This window comes from Theropithecus gelada, chromosome 13 (genome assembly GCF_003255815.1).
Source record: "Theropithecus gelada isolate Dixy chromosome 13, Tgel_1.0, whole genome shotgun sequence".
NCBI lineage: Eukaryota > Metazoa > Chordata > Mammalia > Primates > Cercopithecidae > Theropithecus > Theropithecus gelada.
The window spans coordinates 2,632,243-2,658,096 of NC_037681.1; the positions used below are offsets into that span (position 1 = coordinate 2,632,243).

Here is a 25,854-nt window from a genome sequence, read left to right on the forward strand (position 1 = left end):
CCCATTTAGATGCCATTGGGGACATTTGTGGACCTCATCTCCAGTCTCCTCAGTGTGTCTCAGTAGAGAAGGTCACTGTCGCCTACAGGGCCCGCCCATAGTATTAACTGTGTCCTAGACTAGAACCAGAAGACATGAGGCTCAGCCCTGAGCTTTTGCTGGCTCATGCTACCCCCTGGACAGGATATCTTCCTGGGTCATTGGCAGAGAGTTCAGACAGATGTCACTCTGGCCATCAGCAGCTGAGCTGCCTTCATGTCACCCCATTGTGAACCGAGTCCCAGCATCGCTTGAGCCATGAAAGCTGAGCAGAGACATCCCACATAACCCCAGCCAGAGGGGAGGCTGCCAATGGCCCATGGGGTGGATATGTCCTGTGACCATGCAGCCACTGAGCCATGTGCGCTGCCCTGTCTGACAGAGTCCATCAGGGAGTGACTCTCCAAGCTGTGTTGTGGGGATGAATCAGTCCTCCACTTGGTGTCCAGACCCACTAACCATCTCCTCTGCACTTGCAGCTGTGTGTTCCCAGACCCCCTGGGTCACTGCATGTCCTCATCAATGGGCGGGTCACTGCTCCGACCAGTATGAACATATTGGTGGGTCCTGGACTTCCTGACCCCCAGGCTCTATAGGGGGAAAGGGGACATGAAGTGCACGCATTGGTGCTTTTTAAATGTTCATGGTCAAGTCATCCGATTTAAAATCATATATTATATTTACAAAATTAAATCAATTTCTCTATAAATATACATACTATTTTGATTTATACTATACATTGCATATACACATATATCCATATGATTGATACCTATTATATGCATTTATTAAAGTTTACATAATACATACATATATGTTATTCACTTAACAAGTACTCCATTTATTTCCAAGAAAAGCAGAGTCTGGCTGAGTGAAGACTCTGGGGACATTTGCTGACCATTCCATTTTGGTTCTAGCAGGGTCCTTGGCCCATGAGGACCTATGAGGACAGAGATTAGGACAGCTGGCCCTGGGATCTCAAGCTTAGCATTAAGGCCCTTGTCTTTGAGACTTTTACTCTGGCTGTGGGCTCTGGGCTTTGTATAGCATCTGTGGATGTGTGAGCAGTTTTCATCCACAAAGATCCTGCCAGGCAGACCTGTGATCAGGGCCTGTGGTTCTTCTTAGGTCCTCAGCCCCATGGTTCAGGAGACCATCTGCTTCTTCCACAGGCTAGGGCCAGAGACAGGCAGCTCTTGGGCAATGCAAGCTTGACCTCAGTCCTGACTTGAGGACCTTATTCTAAATCTCTTTTCTCCTGTTCCTGTACCTGAATGCCTTCCCCGGCCCTAAATGCACAGGACACATTTCCAGAACTGTGAAATCTAACATTGTCATCTGGAAGATTAGCAATCTGACTTTCCTGTCATCCTCAGGGCCTGGCTTGTTTAGGAAAAGAATTTAGCAATATCTCTCCTACTTGTACGTCCTTTTATAGGCTCTCTGCAAGAAGAAAAATATGGCTCTTTTTGCCTGACTCTGCAGACAGTCAGATCTTATGATTGTCTTCCCTTGTTCCCTAAAAGTCGCTGTTATGCTGTTCTTTTTCAAGGTTTACTGATTTCATATTGTTCGAACACAACATGTTTTGCAATCAGTTTGTACAGTTAACACAATTATCACAGTGGTCCTCAGGTGATGTACATTCTCAGCTTAGAAGATAGCAGGATTGAGAGATTAAAATAAAGACAGGCATAAGAAATTATAAAAGTATTATTTGGGAACTGATAAATGTCCATGAAATTTTCACAGTTCATGTTCCTATGCTGCGGCTCCAGCCGGTCCCTCTGTTCGGGGTCCCTGACTTCCTGCAACACTTTGAGACTTTTACTCTGGCTGTGGGCTCTGGGCTTTGTGTAACATCTGTAGACATGTGAGCAGTTTTCACTCATGACGCCCCTGCCAGGCAGACCTGTGAGCATGGCCTGTGGTTCTTCCTAGGTCCTCAGTCCCATGGTTCAAGAGAGCAACTGCTTCTTCCACAGCCCAGGGAAAGAGACAGGCAGCTCTTGAGCAATGCAAACTTGACTTCAGTCCTAGCTTGAGGACCCTATTTTAAATCTCCTTTCTCCTATTCCTGTACCTGAATGCCTTCCCTGGCCCCAAATGCAGAGGACACATTTCCACAGCTGTGAAATCTAACATTGTCATCTGGAAGATTAGAAATCTGACTTTCTTGTCATCCTCATGGCCTGGCTTGTTCCAACCTCTACCAGGTATAAAAGCCCATATGATCTCTCCCCACCCCCATATAATTTAACTTAGACACATAGTGAAATTTACATGTTGCAAAGCTGTTGGTCCTTACATAGCAGCTATTTTCCCCTCCCTTGATGTATAGGACATCAGCTCTGTTCTGCTGTGTAAGAAAAGGACAATGAGTTTCTCCCAGCATAGGACAAGACCAGGGATTAAGGGCACATGGGATCACCTCCACAATGAGATTAAGGAGAGTGAAGGGTGAGCTAGGCTTTTTAGAAAGATTACGATGCCTCATAAAAAGAGTAAGGTGAAGAGCATTTTTCCTGCAACAGATATGAGTGGACATAATTCTTAGAGTCACGGCAGCCATTTTGAGATCATGAGGCATCAAGCCCAAGACTGAAAATCTAAAGTGATGAAAGTGCAAACCAGAAATGCAGAAAGAGCCTGGATACTTTCTGCTGTTAATACAGCTTTCGTGCTACATCAATGCTAAATGCTCCAACTTTTGGATACCTTACCTTTGCTTAAGCCATTACCATAGTTTCTTTGAATTTCTTCTAAAATTATTTTAATTTATCCCAAAAAAGATACTCACGGGAAAGAACCTGCGTTGGCCATAGACCTTATCTTTAGGAAAAGAAATGTGTTATCGTACTTGTGTGTGCATTGTGGGAGCTTGAGGCATGAAAGACAGGAGCCATAATAAGCAATGGGGCTCCCTGACATCTTGGTCTTGCTATGTACATGGCTAGAGAAACCCTAAGCACTCGGAAGAGGCTATAAATTCTGCTCTGTTCATGTCTCCATCTCCATTTCTCTTTTGATGTCCTAAGCATTGAACAGTTCCTTGTGCTTCTTAATTCTATCCTCCTCCAAGATAATAAAAACAGAATTTTGGTTAAGAAACAGACACAAAATTTGGAGAAGACATAGTTTCTGGTGTTTGTATGCATCTCCTCAACACCAAAATGGTGTTTCAAATTTCCGCTCCTTCTTACTGTTTTTGTTTTGCTTGTTCATATACTTATTTTTCATAAATAATAACTGTATTAAAATATTCAGAATTTATGATCTTTGATATATCAGGACTCATGCATCGGTTTCATTTTTTAATGTCAATAATTATAATACAAACAAAAGCATTTGTTTAATTTAGGTTAAAATTAATTTGTCAAAAATATGTGGAGATGTGCATATGTTTTAAAATTTGGGGAGGCCTCTGGGTAGCAATAATTTGAACCCTTAAGGACTCCATTTGGCTAAAGGTAAAATGATTGGCTCTGTTAATTCTTTAGTGTGTTTGTATCTTGTTTCTATTGGAAATAGCCCCCAAACTCAAAGTAAAGAGGCTCCCCTGAGACCAAATATTTTAACATTGTCCTCCCTCAAGTGTTTTGAAGTTTTCATAGCGGCTACGGCCATCCCATAGGAGGGTCATGCAGTCATGCAGGCGAGCTTAGTGATATTTTTTGTCCTCAAAATGGACATTTGAAAAACTTGAAAGCAGTCTGAAAATGTAGAGCGCTTGTGGGTGTCATTGTCACTGCCGAAATGGTCAGAATTCCTCTTACCACTCAGAATGGTTTTGGTCTGCAAGGCCACCAAACTAGAACTGAGCTGAGCTCTAAGGTCCTGGGAAATTGTCCAGCAGGAAGAGCTGCCTATTCAAGAGCTTTGGAGGGCTCTAGGGCACAGGCTTGTCTCTTTCAACACATGCACACCTGAACCAGCTCAATCTGGTTATCCTCACTACCCTGTGTTCCACATCTGAAAAAAAAGAAGGGGGGCGGGGACTGAGCTTAATGAGCTTGAGAACCCTTAGGCTGCCAGAGGTGCAGGAGCTGGAGTCACACCTGGATGGCAAGAGATGCAGAAGCCCAGCTGAGAAGGAAATTAATGGGAACTGGGAGAGAAAGGGAAACACACAAAGTCCTTTTTTGGATAATAGAGACCTCCAAGCTGTTATTGAAGGTCATATTTCTCCATTGTCTTCCCACTCCACCACCAATGAGGAGGTGAATTGATTTCTCTTCAAATATGCTTTTGGAAAGGAGAAAAAAATGAGAATCTTGATGACATTCACCTGACACCCAGAGGGTCCTCATGTTCCACTTCAAAAACCTGAGGACCAGATAATCACCAGAAATGACCTCTGCACACCTTTTTCTCATTCATTAAATTATTGAGCTCCCACTGTGCTATGTGGGTACCCAAGTTACCTGAGGAATGAAGAACAAGATGGCACAGTCACAGCTCTCAGGGAGAGGGAAGAGGAGGAAGGAGGAAGCAGGAACACAAGCAGTTAGTTATAATAATGCGAAGTGAACAAGAGGCATACACACGGCCAGGCATTTTTAGGGGGCTCAGAAAAGGGGCCTCTTCCCAGTCCTTACGAACCAGCAGGCCTATCTGTGGGATATTTCCTTCTTTCCTGTTGTGAGAGGATTCCTGACACCAAGAAGGAGCACCAAATTTACCAGACATTCCAGGTGGCGATTCAATTTTGTAATCAAAGCTTTCAGATGTAAAGCTCAAAATCACCAGATTCTCCTTTCGGATTCCTCCCCATATCTCTTGATCCTTCTCAGGGCCGGAATAAGGAAGCCTTTCCAGTGAATGTTTCTCTGTAGTATTTTCTCTGTATGCAAATAGGCAAGTTTGAGGAAATCCTGTTTTCCAGTGGAGAAGTGAAATTCCTTTCAGCTGGAGACAGTTTCTTCAGCTGGTCCTTTTATTTTATTTTATTTAGGCCTCTGTGGCAGTGCAAGAAAGGGTACATGCAAAACATGAAGAGAAGCTAGAAGAAACAATATTACTTGGTTGTACTTAGAGTTAATGGAAACATCTCTTTGCAGAAATATGAAGAATTCCCTTTAGTTTTAACCATACACAATACTGTCAACAAATTGGATTGTTTGTTTTTCTTCAACTTTTATTTTAGGTATCAGAGATTACCTGTGCAGTTTTGTTATGTGGGTATATTGTGTGATACTGAGATTTGGGGTAAAAATTATCCCTTCACCCAGGTAGTGAACACAAAATACAGTAAGTCCTTTTTCAATCTTCACTCCCTCCTTCCCCTCTCCCCCGCTAGTATTCCCCAGTGTCTATCGTTCCCATCTTTATGGGTACTCAATGTTTAGCTCCCACTTATAAGTGAGAACATGTGGTATTTGGTTTTCTGTTCCTGTGTTACTTCACTTTAGAAAACGGCATCCAACTTCATTCATGTTGCTGCAAAGGACATGATTTCATTATTGTTGTGACTGTGTAGTAATCCATGGTGTGTACATACTGTATTTTATTTATCCACTCCCCAATTCGTGGTCATCTAGGTTGATTCCATGTCTTTGCTATTGTGAATAGTGCAGCAATGAACCTACAAGTGCATGTGTCTTTTTTATAGAAGAATTTATTTTCCTTTAGGTATATTCCTTGTAATAGGATTGCTGGATTGAATGGTAATTGGGTTTTAAGTTATTTGAGAAATATCCAAACTGCTTTCCACAGTGACTGATCTAATTTACATTTACACCAACAGTTTATAAGTGTTTATTTCTCTTTACAACCTTGCAGCATCTGGTTGTTTTTTTTGTTTGTTTTGTTTTGTTTTGTCTTTTTTTGTTTTTGTTTCTTTACTTTTTAGTTATAGCCATTCTTACTGGTATGAGTCAGTATCTCATAGTGGTTTTGATTTACATTTCTCTAAAAATTAGTGATGCTGCCACTTTTTGATATGTTTGTTGGCTGCTCGTTTATTTTTTCACAAGTGTCTGTTCATTTCCTTTGCCTACTTTTTAAAGGGCTTATTTTGTTTTGCTTGTTGAATTAAGTTTTTTTTCCCTAAGATTCTAGCTAATAGATTTTTGCAGGATGTGTAGTTTGCAAATATTTGTTTTCCATTCTATAGTTTGTTTACTCTGCTGATAGTTTTTTTTTTTTTCTTTCTTTCCTTTTTTTTCTTTTTCCTGTGCAGAAGAGGCTCTTTAGTTTAATTAGGTCCCATTTGTCTTTTTTTCTTTTCTCGTTTGCAACTGTGACTGATCTTTTCTCTAGGTGCCTTTAAGATTTTTTCATTAACATTGACTTGGACAGTCTGGTGACTATACGCCTTGGTGATATTCATTTTGTATAGTAACTGGCAGTTATTCTCTGTGTTTCTTATAACTCGATATCTACTTCTCCAGGAAGATTTGGGAAATTTTCTTGCATTATTATTATTATTGAGATGGAGTCTTGATCTGTCGCCTAGACTGGAGTACCGTGGCCTGGTCTCAGCTCACTGCCACCTCTGTCTCCTGGGTTCAAGCGATTCTCCTGCCTCAGCCTCCCAAGTAGCTGGGATTACAGGCGTGCACCACCACGCCCAGCTAATTTTTGGAGTTTTAGTAGAGATGGGGTTTCACCATATTGGTCAGGCTGCCCTCAAATTTCTGACCTCAGGTGATCCACCCGCCTTGGCTTCCCAATGTTATAGGATTACAGGCATGAGCCACTGCTGGGCCATTTTCTTGAATTATTCCCTCAAATATATTTTTCAGATTGTTTTCATATTCTCTTTTTTTCCTCAGAAATGCCAATACTTAGTAGGTTTGGGTGTGTTACATAGTCCCATATTTCTCTGATACTTAGTTCTTAGATCTGGGACAGATTTCACTCTCACCATCAGCAGCCTGCAGCCTGAAGATATCGCAACATATTACTGTCAACAGTATGATAATTCCCCTTCCACAGTGTTACAAGCCCGAACACAAACCACCAAGGGAAACAGAAGGGTGAGGCTCAGCTGCCCCAGCTGCTCCTTATGGTACCTTCCTCTGCTGACAGCTTTTTTCCAATTAGGCCAGGATTTGGAAGTTTTGGTAGAAAAAGCCAGGAAAGCTCCCCTCCATTCGAACTCTATTTTTTTCTCCTTCAGCCCCTGCAGCACAGACATGACACTGTCCCTCCCGATTTAATAAAGAACAGCAATTATGATACCTGAGGAATCGCAGTTATTGCATCTGTCCAGGTCATACATCACAAGAGAAACTACGCAAGAGAAATGACCGATTTCAAGAAGAAATTGTTTTATTTTATTTTTTAACTTTCAAATCATAGAATTTATTAAGTATTTATAATATTTTAGTTTCAGTGGTACACGTGCGGGTTGGTTCTATAGGTACATTGCATGTTGTGGGGGTTTGGAGTTCATGTTGTTCTATCACCCAGGTAGTAAACATAGTACCTAATAGGTAGTTTTTCGATGCTTACTCTCCTCTTACCCTCCAGTCTCAAGTAGACTCTGGTGTTCATTGGTCCCTTTTTGTGTCCACGTGTACTCAATGTTTTGCTCCCACTTATAAGTGAGAACACACGGTGTTTGGTTTTCTGTTCCTGCATTTGTTCACTTAGAATAATGGTCTCCAGTTCCATCCATCTTGCTGCAAAATACATTATATCATTGTTTTTTAATGGCTGCATACTATTCCATGGTATATATGTGTCACATTTTCTTTATCCAATCTACCATTGATGAGCACTTAGTCTGATAGCATGTCTTTGGTATTGTGAATAGTGCTGCAATGAACATACATGTACATGTGTCTTTAGGATAGAATGATTTATATTCCTTGTGCTACATATACAAAAGGATCCCTAAAAATGGGATTGCTCAATTGAATGGTAGTTCTGATTTAAGTTCTTTGAGAAATTGCCAAATTGTTTTCCACAGTAGCTGAACTAATTTATACTCCACCCAAAAGGGAATGTATAAGCATTGCATTTTCTCTGTAGCTTCTCTAGTATCTCGTGGTTTTTTGTTTTTTTTGTTTTTTTGGTTTTTTTGACTTTTTAATAATAACCATCTTGACAGAATTAGATTTGAAAATACAAGACAGGAGATATGGTAGTCAGGAGGCTGACACTGGAAACAGGGAAATCTCTGTTGGTCTCCCAGAAGCCAGAGTTCATTTGTTCCTAAATGCATGGGCTGTCTAACCATGTGATCTTCTGCTCTGTCTAGGAAGTTCAGATACAAGGGTGCTGGTGCTGTCTGTTGATGGAACACCTCTCCAGGTGACTCTCCAGTCTTCACCTCAGTCTGCTTGCCTGCCTGCGGGTGTCAGTGCTCAATCACCCTCTTCTTACTTTGAAATATAATGGGTGGGCTCCTCTGAGTAACTATAGGAGAAACCATAGAAAGATAAAGGGGTTTTGGGAAATGCACTTCTAGAAATGACAGTGAATATGGAGAATTGGGAGCTGACAGCCAAGTGAGGTCAATATTTTCCCAAATCTCAGAATTTTCCTGCTATGACTTGGCTTCAGGATACATTTTCTTGTGCTTCTACATAATATTAGCAAGTCTGGGATCATTGCAAGAACACTTCATTCAGTCATAAAGTAAACAGAAAAATGAGGAAATTGCGTAGAATACATAGAAATTATTTGAGAAATGAAAAAACTTTTCTGGCTGATCAAACAAGAATATCTACACATGCATAGAATATATTGTTTTCTTAGCATGAAAGCACTTTGCTGCTCAAAATTTGTCCAGATGCCAGCCAGACATGAGGTTCAGCAGTGGGAATAGAGGCTCTCAAAACTGTTGAGGAGAAGAGAGCCTGACTTTGGGTTCATGAAAGTGTTATACAGAAACAAATGGTGTGTCTATAAGAGAATCACTCAAGGAATTGTCACCTGCCTGCATGGACAGCACCATTGTCTGTCTTCTCTAACTTTATCATCAGCATCACTGTGATCATGTTACAAATGCAAAGTAGCAGATGCATCTTAGATATATTGCATAACAGTCTGCATTTTAATAAGCATATAGGTAATCTACAGGAGTTTTAAGAAGCTGTGTTTTAGAAGACATTTACTTTAGCCAAATGTACTTCCCCACAATAAGACCATTTACATTAAAGCCGCATGTATAAAAACACATCTAGGCCAGGTGCGGTGGCTCATGCCTGTAGTACTAGCACTCTGGGAGGCCAAGGTCGGGAGATCACTTGAGGTCAGGAGTTCGATACCAGCCTGGCCAACAGGGCAAATCCCCATCTCTACTAAAAATACAACAATTAGTCGAGCATGGTGGTGCATGCTCATAACCTGAGCTACTCAGGAGGCTGAAGCATGAGAATTGCTTGAACGTGGGAGGCACACGTTGCAGTAAGCCTAGATCACTCCCACTGCACACCAGCCTGGGTGACAGGGCAAGACTCTGCCTCAAACAACAACAGCAACAAATATTCAGCTTTATTTGTGACTAATGCAAAATTACATTTGAAAACATTTCTAATATTCTAAAAGTTGGAAAACATCATTATTTCTCCATCAGTGATGCAAATAACTTGATAATTAAGTACAGGAAACATTTTTAGAAACTTTAAGAGTTAACAAAGTAAAAGAATAAATTAGAATTGTGTGCACTTGTGTTACTGATCATTAGACTTATATTTGCCTGTTCAGCTTTGTTTGAAAATTTTCTTTACTTTTGCTACCTGCCATAGGAATGTTGTACCTTGGATAGGCTCTGCTTTGTTTCCAGATTAAACACAATCCAAAGGCTGGAGACAAGCTCAGTACCCTGCAGCAGAACTACCCTGCTAAGCCTTTCCTTGATCAGCAAGATAACTGTTATCATGAACATCTCTGAATAGGAAAATAAATGCTTAGTGTTATTAGCCACTGAGTTTTGAGGAATATATACATATGCACATTTTTTCCACAAGTGAGGCAAATTGTACTTTTGTAATTCAAATATTATTACTTTAATTTCTTCTAAATATCTTTCTAAATGGTTTACTATTCATATTTATACCATCACATTTGATAAAATACATCTATCTATATGAGTGGATGTGTAAATATGATATTGGTCACCTTTTACTCAAGTGGTCAGGTCAGAAAAGGCTGTTATCTGAGCCTGAGTGTAAAATATCCATCCTTGGTCACAGAATTGTATCTCTATGTCCTCCTGTTCCCATGATCTAGATTCAGTGAATGGCATTTGGCAGAAGACTTTTGTCTTGTGCCAGGAACAAAATAGAAACCTGTGGTCCCATTTTCTGATTCTGTCCCAACTGTGTCTAGCTGTCTCCCTTGGTAGTTGATGGAATCAAGTTAAAATGAAGAGTTGATCAGAACTTTATCTTCCAAGCACACCTTTTCCTTACTGCTTAGGGATCTTTCCCAAGGGTCCTGAATCTGCCTCAAAGAACAACACTCAAGTACCTCCAGCACTATAGCTGCAAGGACGACCACAATGGTACAGAAGAGCAGGGACAGACTCTGACCCCTCAGGGTACCACTACCATATTGCTGAAGACAGATGATTATGCTGTCAATGCAGGAAACAATTCCTTGGGTGATCTTCTCATTAACATGCCACTTGATTCTGTAAAACCCTTCCATCAACCCAAAACCAGCCACTCTTTGTCTTAACAGTTTTGAGAGCCTATATTCACACTCCTGAACTTCATTTTCTATAAATAAATCTGCTTCTTTTCTTCAAGCAGTTTAACTCTTTGGCTTTCCAAATCACTCTGTAGGAGGCAAGGATGTAGTTTTATTAATGCTACTCCAAGTACCACTGAAGTCTGCATCCATTCTGGAATTAGAGTCAGACAATATGCATCCAATAGTCCAGACATTATCTTGGCCAACCCTGAGGTTAAGCTCTTTTAGATGAGTACACAGCTCTGATGCTTACAGAGTGTATGACATTGGTAAGGTTGCTTAACCTTCCTTTGCCTCAGTTTCCATATCTTTGGAACTGTGACAATGATATGCTCTACCTTTAGGTCTTTTTATAATTTAAACAAGTTAAAGCGTTTAGAACAGTATTCAAGATATAATATATGCTGCTATTAATTTTGTTATTACTATTATTACAATATTTAGCACTAAAATAATCATCATTATCATCACTAGATCAACTTAGCCAAGAGTTATGTGACACAACTTTAAATCTAATCCATGTGTGTTTCTTCTAAAAGCAGCATTAGAATTTGGGACAGATTTTATTCATTAACCAGCTCACGGTGTTTAAAATCCTAGTGATTTGGTCTTGATCTCTTCTAAAATGCTCAGCCTTTGATTATACTCACCCAGATCTGTCCAGTGCATTTCTTCTCACCATTCACTACCAAAATTTTACCCAATGAAAAGGCAAAAAAGGAAAAGTGAAAGGGTATGTATGAGGGTGAGTTGGTAAACTGAAACATCACTTCACCTTTTTGTAAAGTCATCTGCTTTCTCTGGAAAGAATTTTCAAGTTGTGAGTATTTGATTTTTTTAACCTACGTCGTACTTCTTCAAACACATTTCTTTTCAGCCATTTCCTCCAAAAGTCCCAGGCAGATTAACTGTATCCAGTAAAGTATGGTTAGCCTTTCTCTGATAGCCTCTCTGTATATACTCAAAAGTTTCCAGTTCCATATAATATTTTTGTTTCATTACTATTCAAATACATAATTCCATTGAATCTTATGATAAAACCCAAAAAATTTGGAAAAGTACATATTTCTAGAAATGATTGTAGCCATGCATATGTAGTCACACATTCTTTAACGAAGGGTCATAATCTCATATTTCCAGACACAGTGTCTGAACTGTGCACATCCTAATACAACACCAATGGTATCTGAATCTTCTCAGTAGACGTAGCTCAGTGCGTGCTGCAGCTGTCAATTTGGTTCCTGCAATATTCCAAGTGATGGAAAATTCTATTTGTTTATCCAAACAGTTGACTCAAGAACAGCTGTTCATTTGTGGATACTACCATGTTTTAATAAATCCCATTTCTCTTTTGTTTTCTTCAGACTATTAACATTTTCGTGGTAAATGGCCATGATAGAAAACTTAGTCATTTAAGAGCTAATATTTCTTTATTCATTTATTAAAGTCAATATTAATTAATTAATTTAATATTCTCCATTGTGCAGTAAGCTTTAAAAGGATTAAAGCCTAGAAAGCATGAGAAGAAACAGGATCTGACAGAAAAAAATTATTTATCCAAAAGTCTGCATATAACCAAATACAAAGAGTAGTAGAAGCAGCTGTCTCAGCTTTGTCCAAGACTTCCTTCTAAAACAGATTTCATTGGTTGTATTCATTCATCACCACCAGTAATAGGACATGTGGACATTATTTAACTCCTGATATACATTGAAGACACATCTCATGTGTAATACTTTTGTTAAAAATAAAAAAAAATGTGAATCTAGTCAATAGAAGACTTCAAATAAACCCAAGTTAAGGGATATTCTCCAAAGTAACTGGCCAGTGCACTTCAACAGTTTTAAGATCCTGAAAGATAAACAAAATTTAAAAAATTTGTCACAGTTTGGGAAACAGTAAGGAAACAATAACTGACTGTCATATACTATCTTGGATTTTACCCTGGAATGTAAAAAGGGCACTATTGGAAAAATCAGTGAAATCTGAAGGAGATTGCAATTTACTTAACTAATACCAGTGTATCTATGTTAATTTTCTGGTATTGGTACTTAAACACCATAATTATGCTTGATGCTAACCCTAGAAGAAGCTACAGGAAGAGTATATGGGAACAATCTTTACTGTATTATTTAAATTTTAAGTTTAAAAGCATTTCAAAATTAATTAAAATATATCTACAAAACTACAAAACATATGGATTCTAATTAAATAATTTCACAAGGGTCATCATATTTTCCACCTTTTCCTTTTTGTGTTTCTTATGTCTGTTAAAGACAATCTTGACTGTCTTCATGTAGAGTATATTTATTTATATTCTCAATCCTAGAATGTGTGTAAGGCATTTTACAAATTGACTGTGTGTTCATCTGAGAATGTGAAGTCTGGGGATTACAGTTTTCTATTTGTTAAGAGTTTGGTTTCTCTTTAAACTGACGGTATAGAGTTCAAATTCTCAATTTCAAAATTATTTATTTTTGTAATATCCCCATTCTCTTTCAATGTGGCTATTATAGTCATTTAAATTCAGTTTACAGGACATCTCTGTTTATGGTGTCACAAAGAGTTTATTAAAGCCTCAGCAAAAATAAACAACAAACCCAAATATAAGTATAAAGCTAAAAAATATCAATCCTATTTCAGCACTGTGGAAATTGGCAAAGCTTAAAAAAAATTTTAAATGTATATATTTATAAGAAAGTGTAGTGCGTTGGGTAAGGACAGGAAATGTCTGAGGCCTTTTGCCTGGAACAGCTCCCTTTCACTCCAGCTTAGTCAACATGAATTGCAGAACTGGAGATTTTCCAACATGAGGATGGCTGCAGAAACCAGCAGCTTGCCATCAAAGAGAGTGGACTTGAGCTGTTGTGGAACAAGATCCTTTAGTGTTTCCAGCTAACTGTGATGAACTATGCCGGAAATGGACTGTGCAAGCCCACAGTTTTGTTAGTTTAAGATGAGGGCCTTGGTTGGGGCAAGTGGTACCCCAGCTGAAAGTTACTGGTCCATTTCTGGTTTAAGAGAGTTACAGAATTGTTGAGATAATCTCTGCACACATTCCTGGTGACTTAAAAGCTGCAAGTATGAATAACAGAGATTGAAGGAGGCGTAGTGATAAGTAAAAACACAGAGAAGTTAAGAACTGATGACATCTTGCATGTACTTTTCAGGCCACACACAGATGGAATGAGAGAAGGTAGATTTATGAGTTCCAGATATTTGAGCAAAACTTCTGCCCAAATCATGAGTGACCACTAAGCAAACACATAGACAGCTTTTATAAATCCAAGCTAAATATTAAAATTAAGAATGAAAAATTAACAAAGATATCAGTGATCAAACATCATGGTAGGGGGTTGGGGAGGGAGCAGTAGACTCTTCAGTATAGGTCCAGTCAAGTTATTAAAATACATTTAACAATGCTCAGGACAATAAAATAGAATCCAGAAACACATGATCTAAAATGTGCAGTTTTAAAATAAAAACCAAACCTTCAAAGAAAAAGAGAATTGTGACCAATATTGAGAGAATAAAAACAAAAGAGAAAAAGTACCTGAAAAAATATTTGAAGAAAGGATTGCAGCAACTTTCCAAAAGTAATGAAATGCATTAATGTGTAGATTAAAGAAATTCAATAATGTCTGTTAGAATAAGTACTATGAGATTCATAACTAAACATATCATCGTTAAAATGTTGAAAGACAAAGAGGAGAGAACTTAATGCATCAAGGAAAAAACGACTCAATATAAAAACTCAGAGAAACAATAATAAAACATTGACTAATATTTTATTGTAACCCAGGGAGTATAGAAGATAATCAACTTCCGGGGGAAAAAAGGCAGCCAAGAATTCTATTTCTAGTGAAAATATCCTTCAACAATAAAAGAAAAGGCCAGGCACGGTGGCTCACACCTGTAATCCCAGCACTATTGGAAGCCGAGGCAGGCTGATCACGAGGTCAGGATTTGAGACCAGCCTGACCAACATGATGAAACCCAGTCTCTACTAAACATACAAAAATTAGCTGGGCATAGTGGTGCGCGCCTGTAATCCCAGCTACTTCGGAGGCTGTGGCAGGAGAATTGCTTGTACCCGAGAGGCGGATGTTGCAGTGAACCGAGATGGTGGCATTGCACTCCAGCCCGGGTAAAAGAGTGAGACTCTATCTCAAAAAGAAAAAAAAAAAAAGAAAGAAAGAAAGAAAAGAAAACTAAAATTAAATAGCAGATATTTCTTACAAGATATTCAGGAGGAAGTTCTTCACAATTTCCGGAAATAAAAGCAGTCAGCACTCAAGCCCAGGGGTAGGATTGAAGCCACCCCACACGGCACACACAAAAAAATGCAGCAAGAAAGAAGTTAGGCAACAACAACAAAGAAATGAAAGCTAACCAAAAAATACTCTTCTTTCAATCCATGTGACTTTTCAGCCCAGAAAAACGCAATCTATTGTGATAGAAACCAGAATGCCTGAATGACAGTTAGCATGGTTGGGATAGAAGAAGAAATAACTAAGATGGTGCATGAGGGAAGCATCAGGAGTATTTGGAATTTTCTAGGGTTTCATCTGGAGAGTGAATATACATAAACTTTAGTCAGTTGCACTTTTAAGTTTGGTGAGCTTTACTCTATGTGTTTTATCTCCATTAAGGAAAAAAACTTAAAAAAGACAGAAACCAGACTCTTAAATTAACATTGGAAAGAATAATCACATTTTAATAAAACTCAACCTATTAAAGAGAAGTGTAAAACGTGCCTGAGAAAGTGAGAAAAAATAAAAATCTATTAAAGAAAATGAAAGGAAACATTTAAATATGTCACTTCTGCCACTCAGGCAATATCAACTTTATCTTTATTATGGTCCTTCAAATGCAGAAGATATTTTATGTCACTTTGCTCACAACAGAGTCCCTGCACACTCCCCTTGGCTCTTTCCACACCACTGCACCCACCAGGGGATTTGCATACTGTCCCCTAGGGAGGACCTTCCCTTGTGACTCTGGGATAAAACTCAGCTCTACCCTTGCCTTGACTGATCAGGACTACTCAGTTCATCTTCTCACGATGAGACTCCCTGCTCAGCTCCTGGGGCTGTTGATGCTCTGGGTCCCTGGTAAGGATGGAAGGGAGATGGAGGAGGAGAATGGAGTGGGAGGGTGAGCTCTTGGGGCCCCGCTGCCTTTCATGGGTATTCTGTTCCGTGTTAGATGTGTCTTGTCCTCCAGGGTGGGGCATGTGGTGTTTAAATCAGTGACAGTGAGAAAGATTCTAGAAGAAGCAGGGGCCTGTGATCTGGAGAAGACTCTGACACAGAAAGAGGTGGATGGTGTGAGATAATTCAACTGACTCCCTTTTGCCTCAAAAATTTGATTCTTTGTGAAATTGGATGTTTTGGGATAGAAACCAAAAATGCACTCACAAAAATAATGATTTTCATGAAAAATGTAACAGAAAACAAATAATGAAAATGCCTCGTAATATTTGTTTATAATCTTGCACTTCTCTCTCATTACATCAGGATCCAGTGGGGACGTTGTGTTGACCCAGACTCCACTCTCCCTGCCCGTCACCCCTGGAGAGCCGGCCTCCATCTCCTGCAGGTCTAGTCAGAGCCTTCTGCATAGTAATGGAAACACCTATTTGGATTGGTACCTGCAGAAGCCAGGCCAGTCTCCACGGCTCCTGATCTATAAAGTTACCAATCGGGAATCTGGGGTCCCAGACAGGTTCAGTGGCAGTGGGTCAGGCACAGATTTCACACTGAAAATCAGCAGGGTGGAGCCTGAGGATGTTGGCGTTTATTACTGCATGCAAGGTACAAAAGATCCCCCACAGTGGTACAGCCCCGAACACAAACCTCTCTGCTGGGTGGCCCAGCTGCCCACATGTGTTGTTTGTCGGGGGAGCAGGCACCATAAAGGGCAAAACAGTAACGAATTCAGGGGGATGAGTTGCAGGAAGCTGCTCCTGTGAGTCCTGGGGCTACACCTCAGGCCGAACCGCAGGAGAATGGTGGGGTCCAAGTGCTCACTGAGCAACCAGACATGATAATGGAGAAAACTGAATGAAAGTTCATCTAAATCCTCCTAGCCTTTCCTACATCTATTTTTCAACTAAAAGGATTCAGTGTAATGACTTTGTAATTAAGGCTACTTCATGTCAACCTAAGACTGATATTTTTTTTGGATTTTCTTTTGTTTGAATAGTTACTGGTTATAGACGCAGCCAGGTTTGTTTAGTAGCATAAAAACTGTTTCTCTTCTTCCTCACCTTCACACTTCCACATTTTCTTAGCATATGTCTCTCTCCAGCAAAGGGGCAGGCATAGCATTTTACACCACGATTTCAGGAATTACCCATGTCAAACAATGTACATTCCTGTTTTGGGGCTACTAGGTTGACTTTGTTAAATTCACTTAAAAACAAAAGTCACGTGTCCAATGTGTTTGACCAGTCTCAGGCACAGCAGATTGAAATAAAAGGTGAGGATTTTGAATTGCAAATCAAGGGTTTTAGAAATAAATATTTAAGTTTGGAAGAATCAGGCAGCATGCGTGTTTTATGCCATACCCAACAGAATTTTGAAAAAAATTAGATAACGCATGGCAATTTTTTGCCTAATACAAAATAAGAATATTAAGATTTTGGACAGCAGCAGTGAAAGCAAGCATGAAGGACATGTGGCAGAGGTCAACTGTAGGTGCAAACCCAGCTCTGTTGCTCATGTTTGCTGGGGTCCCTATGCTGGTGTGGTTGGAGTTGAACTACTAACCAAGATGGAAACTTGTAAGTATTTCTTGGAAAGAATCAGGGTGTTGAATAGACCCCTGCGTGCCCTTCAAGGCTGTGCCCTGATGCCACTGCCAGTTCATAAGGTCGCTGTGCTTATCGTGGGACTCTAGGAATTTAGTGACTCAAGGGTTACAGACGTTCCTGTGCAAAAGTGAGGTTAGGTCATATCACCTTAGGACCTAAGGTTAGGTCATGTCACACCTTCCTAGTCAACCCAGCAAGACATAGGTGAGCTTCCAAAAATTGATTTCACGTATGTCCTTTATCTGGGGATGAAACGAGAGAGAATGGTCATTCAGTAGATACCTTATATCAAATTAGATAAGATGCTAACCAGGGCTGAGCTATGGCTGGGAAGATCAGTAGGAGATTCATAGTAGGAGCCTAAGGCCTATATTTTAGACCTGCATGAAGGACAATCAGTGCAGGATTAGAAGGGAAACTCGGGAGAATGTGGGAGCTTTCACTTTACATTTCTCACACAGTCTCCAGAGACTCTTCCTAACCCACACCTCAGCAAATGTCTCAGTATGAAATCCAGCCTGGTGTTAGGAACTCAGCTCTTGCCTACTCTGTTAAAGCAGCGTCAAGAACTGCCAAACTTAGGTGGATTCTCCTTCCTCATAGAGTCCCTCTGCTTGGGCCACGCCGGAACCTCCACCGACACTCAACAGTTGGCAAGTTTCATAAAATAACTCCATGAGAGAAAAACATCAGTTAACCTAAAATGGTGCATTTCTCCCATGAAATTTTAGGTAATTTGGTGTATTTTGTCTATAGTACTATGTTGTCATTATAAACATGATTTTTAAAATTTATTATTTTTTCCTACTTTTGTTGAATTGCTTTTGTTTCTCTTCTAAGAACCACTACCTCATTCCTTTTACTTTTGCATTTTAAATTAAGTTAAAATGGGAGAATGCCAACTTGGTTATTGTATTATTATTATTATTATTATTATTATTATTTTATTTTATTTTATTTATTTATTTTTTTTGAGGCGGAGTCTTCACTCTGTCCCCCAGGCTGGAGTGCAGTGGCACCATCTCGGCTCACTGCAAGCTCCGCCTCCCGGGTTCGCGCCATTGTCCTGCCTCAGCCTCCCGAGTAGCTGGGACTACAGGCGCCGCCACCGCGCCCGGCTAATTTTTTGTATTTTTTAGTAGAGACGGGGTTTCACCTTGTTAGCCAGGATGGTCTCGATCTCCTGACCTCGTGATCCGCCCGCCTCGGCCTCCCAAAGTGCAGGGATTACAGGCGTGAGCCACCGCGCCCGGCCGGTTATTGTATTATTAATAGAAGAAATTTATGATGAGAACAATCAATAAAATGCACATGCCATGATCACATCTACGTTGAAAATGGCCGGGCGCAGTGGCTCAAGCCTGTGATCCCAGCACTTTGGGAGGCCGAGACGGGCGGACCACGAGGTCAGGAGATCAAGACCATCCTGGCTAACACGGTGAAACCCAGTCTCTACTAAAAAATACAAAAAACTAGCCGGGCGAGGTGGCGGGCGCCTGTAGTCCCAGCTACTTGTAAGGCTGAGGCGGGAGAATGGCGTAAACCCGGGAGGCGAAGCTTGCAGTGATCTGAGATCCAGCCACTGCTCTCCAGCCCAGGCGACAGAGCAAGAGTCCGTCTCAAAAAAAAAAAAAAAAAAAAAACACAACGGAAAATATCTGGAAAAATTATGGTAATTATGTCAGAGTTTACAATATTTGATACCACATATGATTTTGTATTCCAGTAATAAATATATAGAAATGTATGCTTTAAATATACCACATTTAAAGAGTGCTCTAGTAATATTTTTATCCAGAATGGAGACTATCAATTATGGTATTATGTAATGGTAGAAGTAATAAACGTTTGAATTAACAAACAAAAATGCTATATTATATTTATATTTTGAGACTTACGGTTGCAGCCTTGGCCCTGTGCACATTTCTAGAGGCAGCAGACCAATAGTGCTCACAGCAGTAACTGGCATCCAGTGCCTGTTCTATCACTCATGCAAATGGTCTCATCTAATCCAGCATGAAGCCGAAGCAGTTGAGTATTGACATTATTGCTCTGAGTCTTGTTTTGCAGACTACTTCATAATCTGTTTTTCTATTATTAAATATAAATTTTGAATATATTTGGACAGAATTGGCTTATGATACCTGCAATTAAGGAACTTCAAAGACATATCAGGATAAACTTAATAGGACAAATTAAGATATTTTGTTAATGTTGTACACCAACAGAAGATGAGTCAGCCTAAAACACCTCTTATAAAGGATGCTTCCCAGGTGCCCTGGGGTCCCAGGTCTACTCAGTGTCAGTGGATGTGGGACAGATTTCTCACCCAGTATCAATACTCTGATACTTGAGAAAGCTGAAGATGCTGGAACACCCTAGCATGACCCTCTCCCTGATGAGTCACAGCCTTGTATAATCTATTCCCACTGAGAGCAGGCAGAATCTAGGACTCACTTCTCACCGATATAGTATGGCAGGAATGATGAGTTGTATTTCCAATGATTGTATTGTATTATATAAGCATCTGTCCTAGCAGACTGGAGAGGGACACTCTCTGCTTTTCTTGAGCAAGCAAAGAGCCATGTGTACGTTGCTTATGGGAAGATCACATGGCAGGGAATTGCCCACAGCATCTAGGACCTGAGAGCAACCTTCAGCCAGGATCCAATAAGAAGTTGAAGTCCTAAATCATAGACATGCAAGGAAATAAGTTCTACAGCAATCTGAAAGAGCTTTAAAGTGCATGTGCACTCAGGTGAGTCTCAGGTGAGAATGCAGTCTACACTGTGGTAAAGTCTTGTAAAACCTTATGGACATTCTTCTACATGAGACTTGCCAATTACCTGAGTACCTTTTGTTGAATAGGATGTCCTTTCCCCACTTAATGTTTCTGTTTACTTTGTCAAGGATTAGTATACTGTAAGTATTTGACTTTATTTCTGGGTTCTCTATTGTGTTCCATTGGTTTATGTGTTTATTTTTATATGAGTGCCATGCTGCTTAGGTGACTATGACCTTGTAGTATAGCTTGAAGTTGCGTAACGTGATGCCTCCAGATTTGTTCTTTTGGCTTAGTCTTGCCTTGGTTATTTGGGCTTCTTTTTTGATTCCACATGAATTTTAGGAGAGTTTATTTTCTAGTTCTGTGAAGAAGGATGGTGGTACGACTATGGGAACGGTAGTGAATTTATAGATTGCTTTTGGCAGTATGGCCATTTTCATGATATTGATTCTACCTATCCATGAGCGTGGGATGTGTTTCCATTTGTTTGTGTCATCTATGATTTCTATCAACAGTTTCTTGTAGTTTTCCTTGTAGAGATCTTTCACGTCCTTAGTTAGGTATTTTCCTAAGTATTTCTCTTTCTTGGAGCTATCATGAAAGAGGTTGAGTTCTTTTTTTTTTTTTTTTTTTTTTTTTTTTAAACAGAGTCTCGCTCTGTCGCCCAGAGCTGGAGTGCAGTGGCCGGATCTCAGCTCACTGCAAGCTCCGCCTCCCGGGTTCTCGCCATCCTCCTGCCTCAGCCTCCCGAGTAGCTGGGACTACAGGCGCCCGCCACCTCGCCCGGCTAGTTTTTTGTATTTTTTAGTAGAGACGGGGTTTCACCATGTTAGCCAGGATGGTCTCAATCTCCTGACCTCGTGATCCGCCCGTCTCGGCCTCCCAAAGTGCTGGGATTACAGGCTTGAGCCACTGCGCCCGGCTGAGGTTGAGTTCTTGATTTGACTCTCAGCTTGTTCGCTATTGGTATATAGCAGAGCTACTGATTTGTGTACATTAATTTTGTGTCCTGAAACTTTGCTGAATTCATTTACCAATTCTAGGACCTTTTGGGGTCATCTCTCACCTTATATAAAATAAATTCAAGATGGATCAAAGACTTAAATCTAAGACCTGAAATTATAAAGATTCAAGGAGACAAATTTAAAAATCCTTCTAGATGTTGGCTTGGTCAAAGACTTCATGACCAGAAAAACCCCAAAACAAATGCAAGAAAAAGAAAGATAAATAGATAGGACTTATTAAAGTAAGAAGCTTCTGCACAGTAAAAGAAATAATCAGCAGAGTTAACAGACAAACCACAGAGTGGGAGAAAATCTTCATGATCTATACCACCAATAAAGGACTAATATCCAGAATCTACAAAGAACTCAAAAAAATCAGCAAGAAAAAACAAACAGTCCCATGAGCAAGTGGGCTAAGGACATGAATAGACAATTCTCAAAAGAAGATATGCAAATGGTCAACAAACAGATGGAAAAAATTCAACATCACTAATTATCAGGGAAATGCAAATCAAAACTACAGTGAAATACCACCTCACTCCTGCAAGAATGGGCATAATCAGAAAAGCAAAAAGTTATAGACGTTGGAGTGAATGCCGTGAAATGGGAATGCTTTTACACTGTGGGTTGGAATGTAACTAGTATAAGCCCTATGGAAAACAGTGTGGTGATTCCTTAATGAACTAAAAGTAGACCTATCTGATCCAGCAATCCACTACTAGGTCTCTACCCAGAGGAAAAGAAGTCATTATACAAAAAAGATATTTGCACATGCATGTTTACAGCAGCACAATTTGCAATTGCAAAAATATGAGACCAGCTCAAATACCATATATATACGTATATATGTATGTATACATGTATATATACTGTACATATATATAGTATACATACATGTATGTATACTATACATATATACTATACATATATACATGTATATATACTATACATATATACACATGTATATATACTATATACACACCTATGTATACACATATATAGATATATAGACACATACATATATGTACATATACACATACATATATGTACATATACGCATATATGCACATATATATACACACACACATATATATAGTAGAATACTATTAAGCCACAAAAAGGAATGAAATAATAGCATTTCAACCACTTGGTTGGAACTGGAGGCAATTATTCTAAGTGAAGTAACTCAGGAATGGAAAACCAAGCGTCATATGTTCTCACTCATATGTGCGAGCTAAGATATGGGGACACAAAGGTATAAGAATGATACATTGGATTTTGGGGACTCGGGGGAATGTGAAGGGGCTGGCAAGAGATAAAAGACTATACACTAGGTACAGCATACATTGCTTGGGTTATGAGTGTGACAAAATCTCAGAAATCACCACTAAAGAACTCATTCATGTAAACAAACACCAGCTCTTCCCTAAAACCCCATTGAAATAAAAATAAATGAACAGACAAATAAATAAATAAAAAACCTTAAGGACAGAAACAACTAAGCCATGTGCACACTCCTGACTCAGAAACTGGGAGATTATAAATGGCTGTAGTCTTAAGCCGATAAATTTGTGGTAATTTGTTACATGACCATAAAAAATAACACACATGTTAAGAGTAAACAATGGGCAGAAGAACAGTGATGTCAGCTGATGGGCCCAGGCTTCTTCCCATTGTGATCTTAGGGTTTGCAAACACAGCAAGAAAGGAAGCAGATGAGAACTGTTTTACCTCAGTGTCCTAAAGATCATAAAACATGACAAGTGAGAAATAAAATAGGCCTTGGTTTATTTTGGGGAGCAAATGCTTTTCTAAGAATAGTAGGACACTATGGGATACTTTTAAAATAGAGCATTCTTATGATAGTATTTATTTTTTTAAAAATTGATGATTGTAGTTGGGCTGTGAGGAGCAAGGAATACAGTCAGCTGGGTAAAGTGAATCCTGGAGTAGTCTTTGGTTAGTGCAGATTGTTGAAAACATAAGCAGATGGTACCCTATTTTGGAAGTAATGACAATGAACCTCCCAGATGGGAGAAGAGAAGGAAAGAGAGGGATTAGGAGTGACCTGGAGGTTTTTACCATATGCTATTCTTTTGTGATTTACTGATGCAAAATGGATTTGGGACCTTCTAAATTAGGGGTAATATAAGAGGGGTTTGTGAATGTTGCTCACTTCGGGATTGAGAGGACAATAAACACACAGATTAAGTGGATGCGTTTGCAGGTGAGTAGGGTTTGGGGTATGAAGGAAAAAAATACATGCAAGTGGTCAGCAGTGCTTAGAGGGAAATTTATGGTAATATGCTTGCATCTATGCATGTGCATATTGTTATAATTTGGATGCCTGTCCCCTCCAAACCTCAGGCTGAAATGTCCCTTCTGTTGGAGGTAAGTCCTGAGGGTGATGTTTTTGTTATGCAGGTAGATCTCTCATGAATGGCTTGGTGCCCTTCCCAAGGCAAAGAGGGAGTTCTCACTATATTAGGTGACTCTAGAGCTGGTTGTTTTAAAGAGCCTGGCACCTCTTCCTCACTCTCTTGCTCTCTCTCTCTCATCATGCGACACTCCTGTTCCCCTTCCTTTTCTGCAATGATTAAAAGCTTCCAGAGGCCTCACCAGAAGCTGAACAGACGCTGGTGCCTTGTTAATACAGCTTGCACCACCATGAGCCAAATAAACCTCTTTTCTTTATAAATTGCCCAATTTCAGGTATTCCTTTATATTAATTCAAAACAGACTAATCCAGGCATACACATACGTATGCATTTGTACATATATACATAAACACGTGTATGTGTACAACTAAAAGCATCAAATCAATAATCTCAACTTTCACCTTATGAAACTACAGAAACAGGAGTGATTTAAATTAAAGGATTTAAAACCTGAAGAAAATAAACCCTAAAAATTAGAGCAAAAATTATAAAATTAAAAACAGTGAAGGAATAGTGAACACCAAGCAAACTAAAAGCTAGTTCTTTGGGGAAAAAGAAAACTATATTGTTTATCTTCCAAGTGTTTGAAAATTTTCTGATTATATTTTCAAGATTGATTTCTATTTTGATTTCTCTGTGGTCAGAGTACACACTTACTATAATTGTAATTATTTTAAATGTGTTGAAGTGTTCTGTGGGCAGGATACAGCCTATCTTGATACATGTTCTGTAGGCACTTGGAAAAATTTGAATTCTGCTATTGTTGTTTGGAGTGTTCTATAATTGTCAGTTTGATCCTGTCAGTTTGATGATGTTGTTGAATGTGTCTTTATCGTTGCCAGTTTCTGATTAGTTGTCCTATCAATTGCTGAGAAGAAGGATTAAAGTCTCCAAGTGTAATTTTTGTTTATTTGTTCGTTTGTTTTTGTCACATGCACTTTGTTGCTCTGTTGTTTGGTGCACACATATTTAAAGTTGTTTTGTTTTCTTGTAGAACTCTTTCTTCTTCATGTAATATACCTTTCTGTCCCTGGTAATTTTCTTTGGCTCTGTAGTCTATATATCTGATATTGATATTAATGACCTCTGATTTCTTTTTATTAAACTTAGTATGGTATATACTTTTTCTTTCTCTTGTATTCAACTTACTTGTACTGTTATGTTTGATGTGAGTGTCTAATAGACAGCATAGTTGGAATTTTTCTTATAGATTCACCAATCTCTGTCTCTTTTCAAATTTCATAGTTTATGTATTTAATGTTATTATTTTAAATTTTAAGTCTGCACTTTGGGGTTCTTTTCTGGCTAATCTTTTCTGTTGATCTGTTTTCTTATTTTTATTTCTAAAATTTCAATTCTTCCTTGGTTACGTTTTGTATTTTCTTCCTGATGCTTTCTATTATTTCATATTTTTCAAGCTTGTGTGCAATTGTTTCATGATGCGTTTTTATAATGGCTGTTTTAAAATCCCTTCAAGATAATTTTTACACACCTATTATGTAGAGGTTACTATTTACTGATTGAGTTGTCTCACTCATGTTGAGATTTTCCTTGTTTGGGGTATGAAGAGTACTTTTTGATTGATATCTGGACATTTTGGATATTGTGTTATGGTGCCAGCTTGAAATTTTGAACATCTAACAAGCTCCCTTATGTATATCACTGCCATGGCTGCTGGACTGCAAAGAGGCAGATTTTTAATCAGATAAACTATTTGCTATTCTACTTCTACCTACAAGTATCCTAGTGTAATTTGTATAGCTGCAGTTGCCCAGATTTCGGTTGAATATTTTTAATCAACTGAACTAGGGTAAGAGCAGACAACAATAATTTTCATGTGGCTATGGTTACCTTGAAAATAGTGATTTGTAGTTTCCAGATCTGCATCAAAAACGAGCATACATGAAAGATGCGGCTGAGGGAAGTATATCATAGGACACAAAACTGAAAAAAAAAAAAAAGATAGCATGCATTTGTTGAGCCCTGGAGTCTCCTGCTTTATAAGTACTCCTTCTGGAAGAGCTGGAGCTGTGGCTTGGCCACCCATTAGTACTGGATTTACTTAAAGATGTTTTCCCTTTCTTACCTCCTTTTAATTATTCCCAATTTTACTTTATATTA

At 39.1% G+C, this 25,854-nt stretch overlaps 1 gene segment (V, D, J or C); it reads right to left on the reverse strand.

Moving 5' to 3' along the window:
- LOC112604943 overlaps positions 1–25,854 on the reverse strand; it is a 315,492-nt gene that overhangs the window by 192,830 nt on the left and 96,808 nt on the right. The window contains 1 exon segment of the V gene segment in view: positions 14,751–14,758. Within this exon segment, the coding sequence occupies positions 14,751–14,758 (8 nt within the window).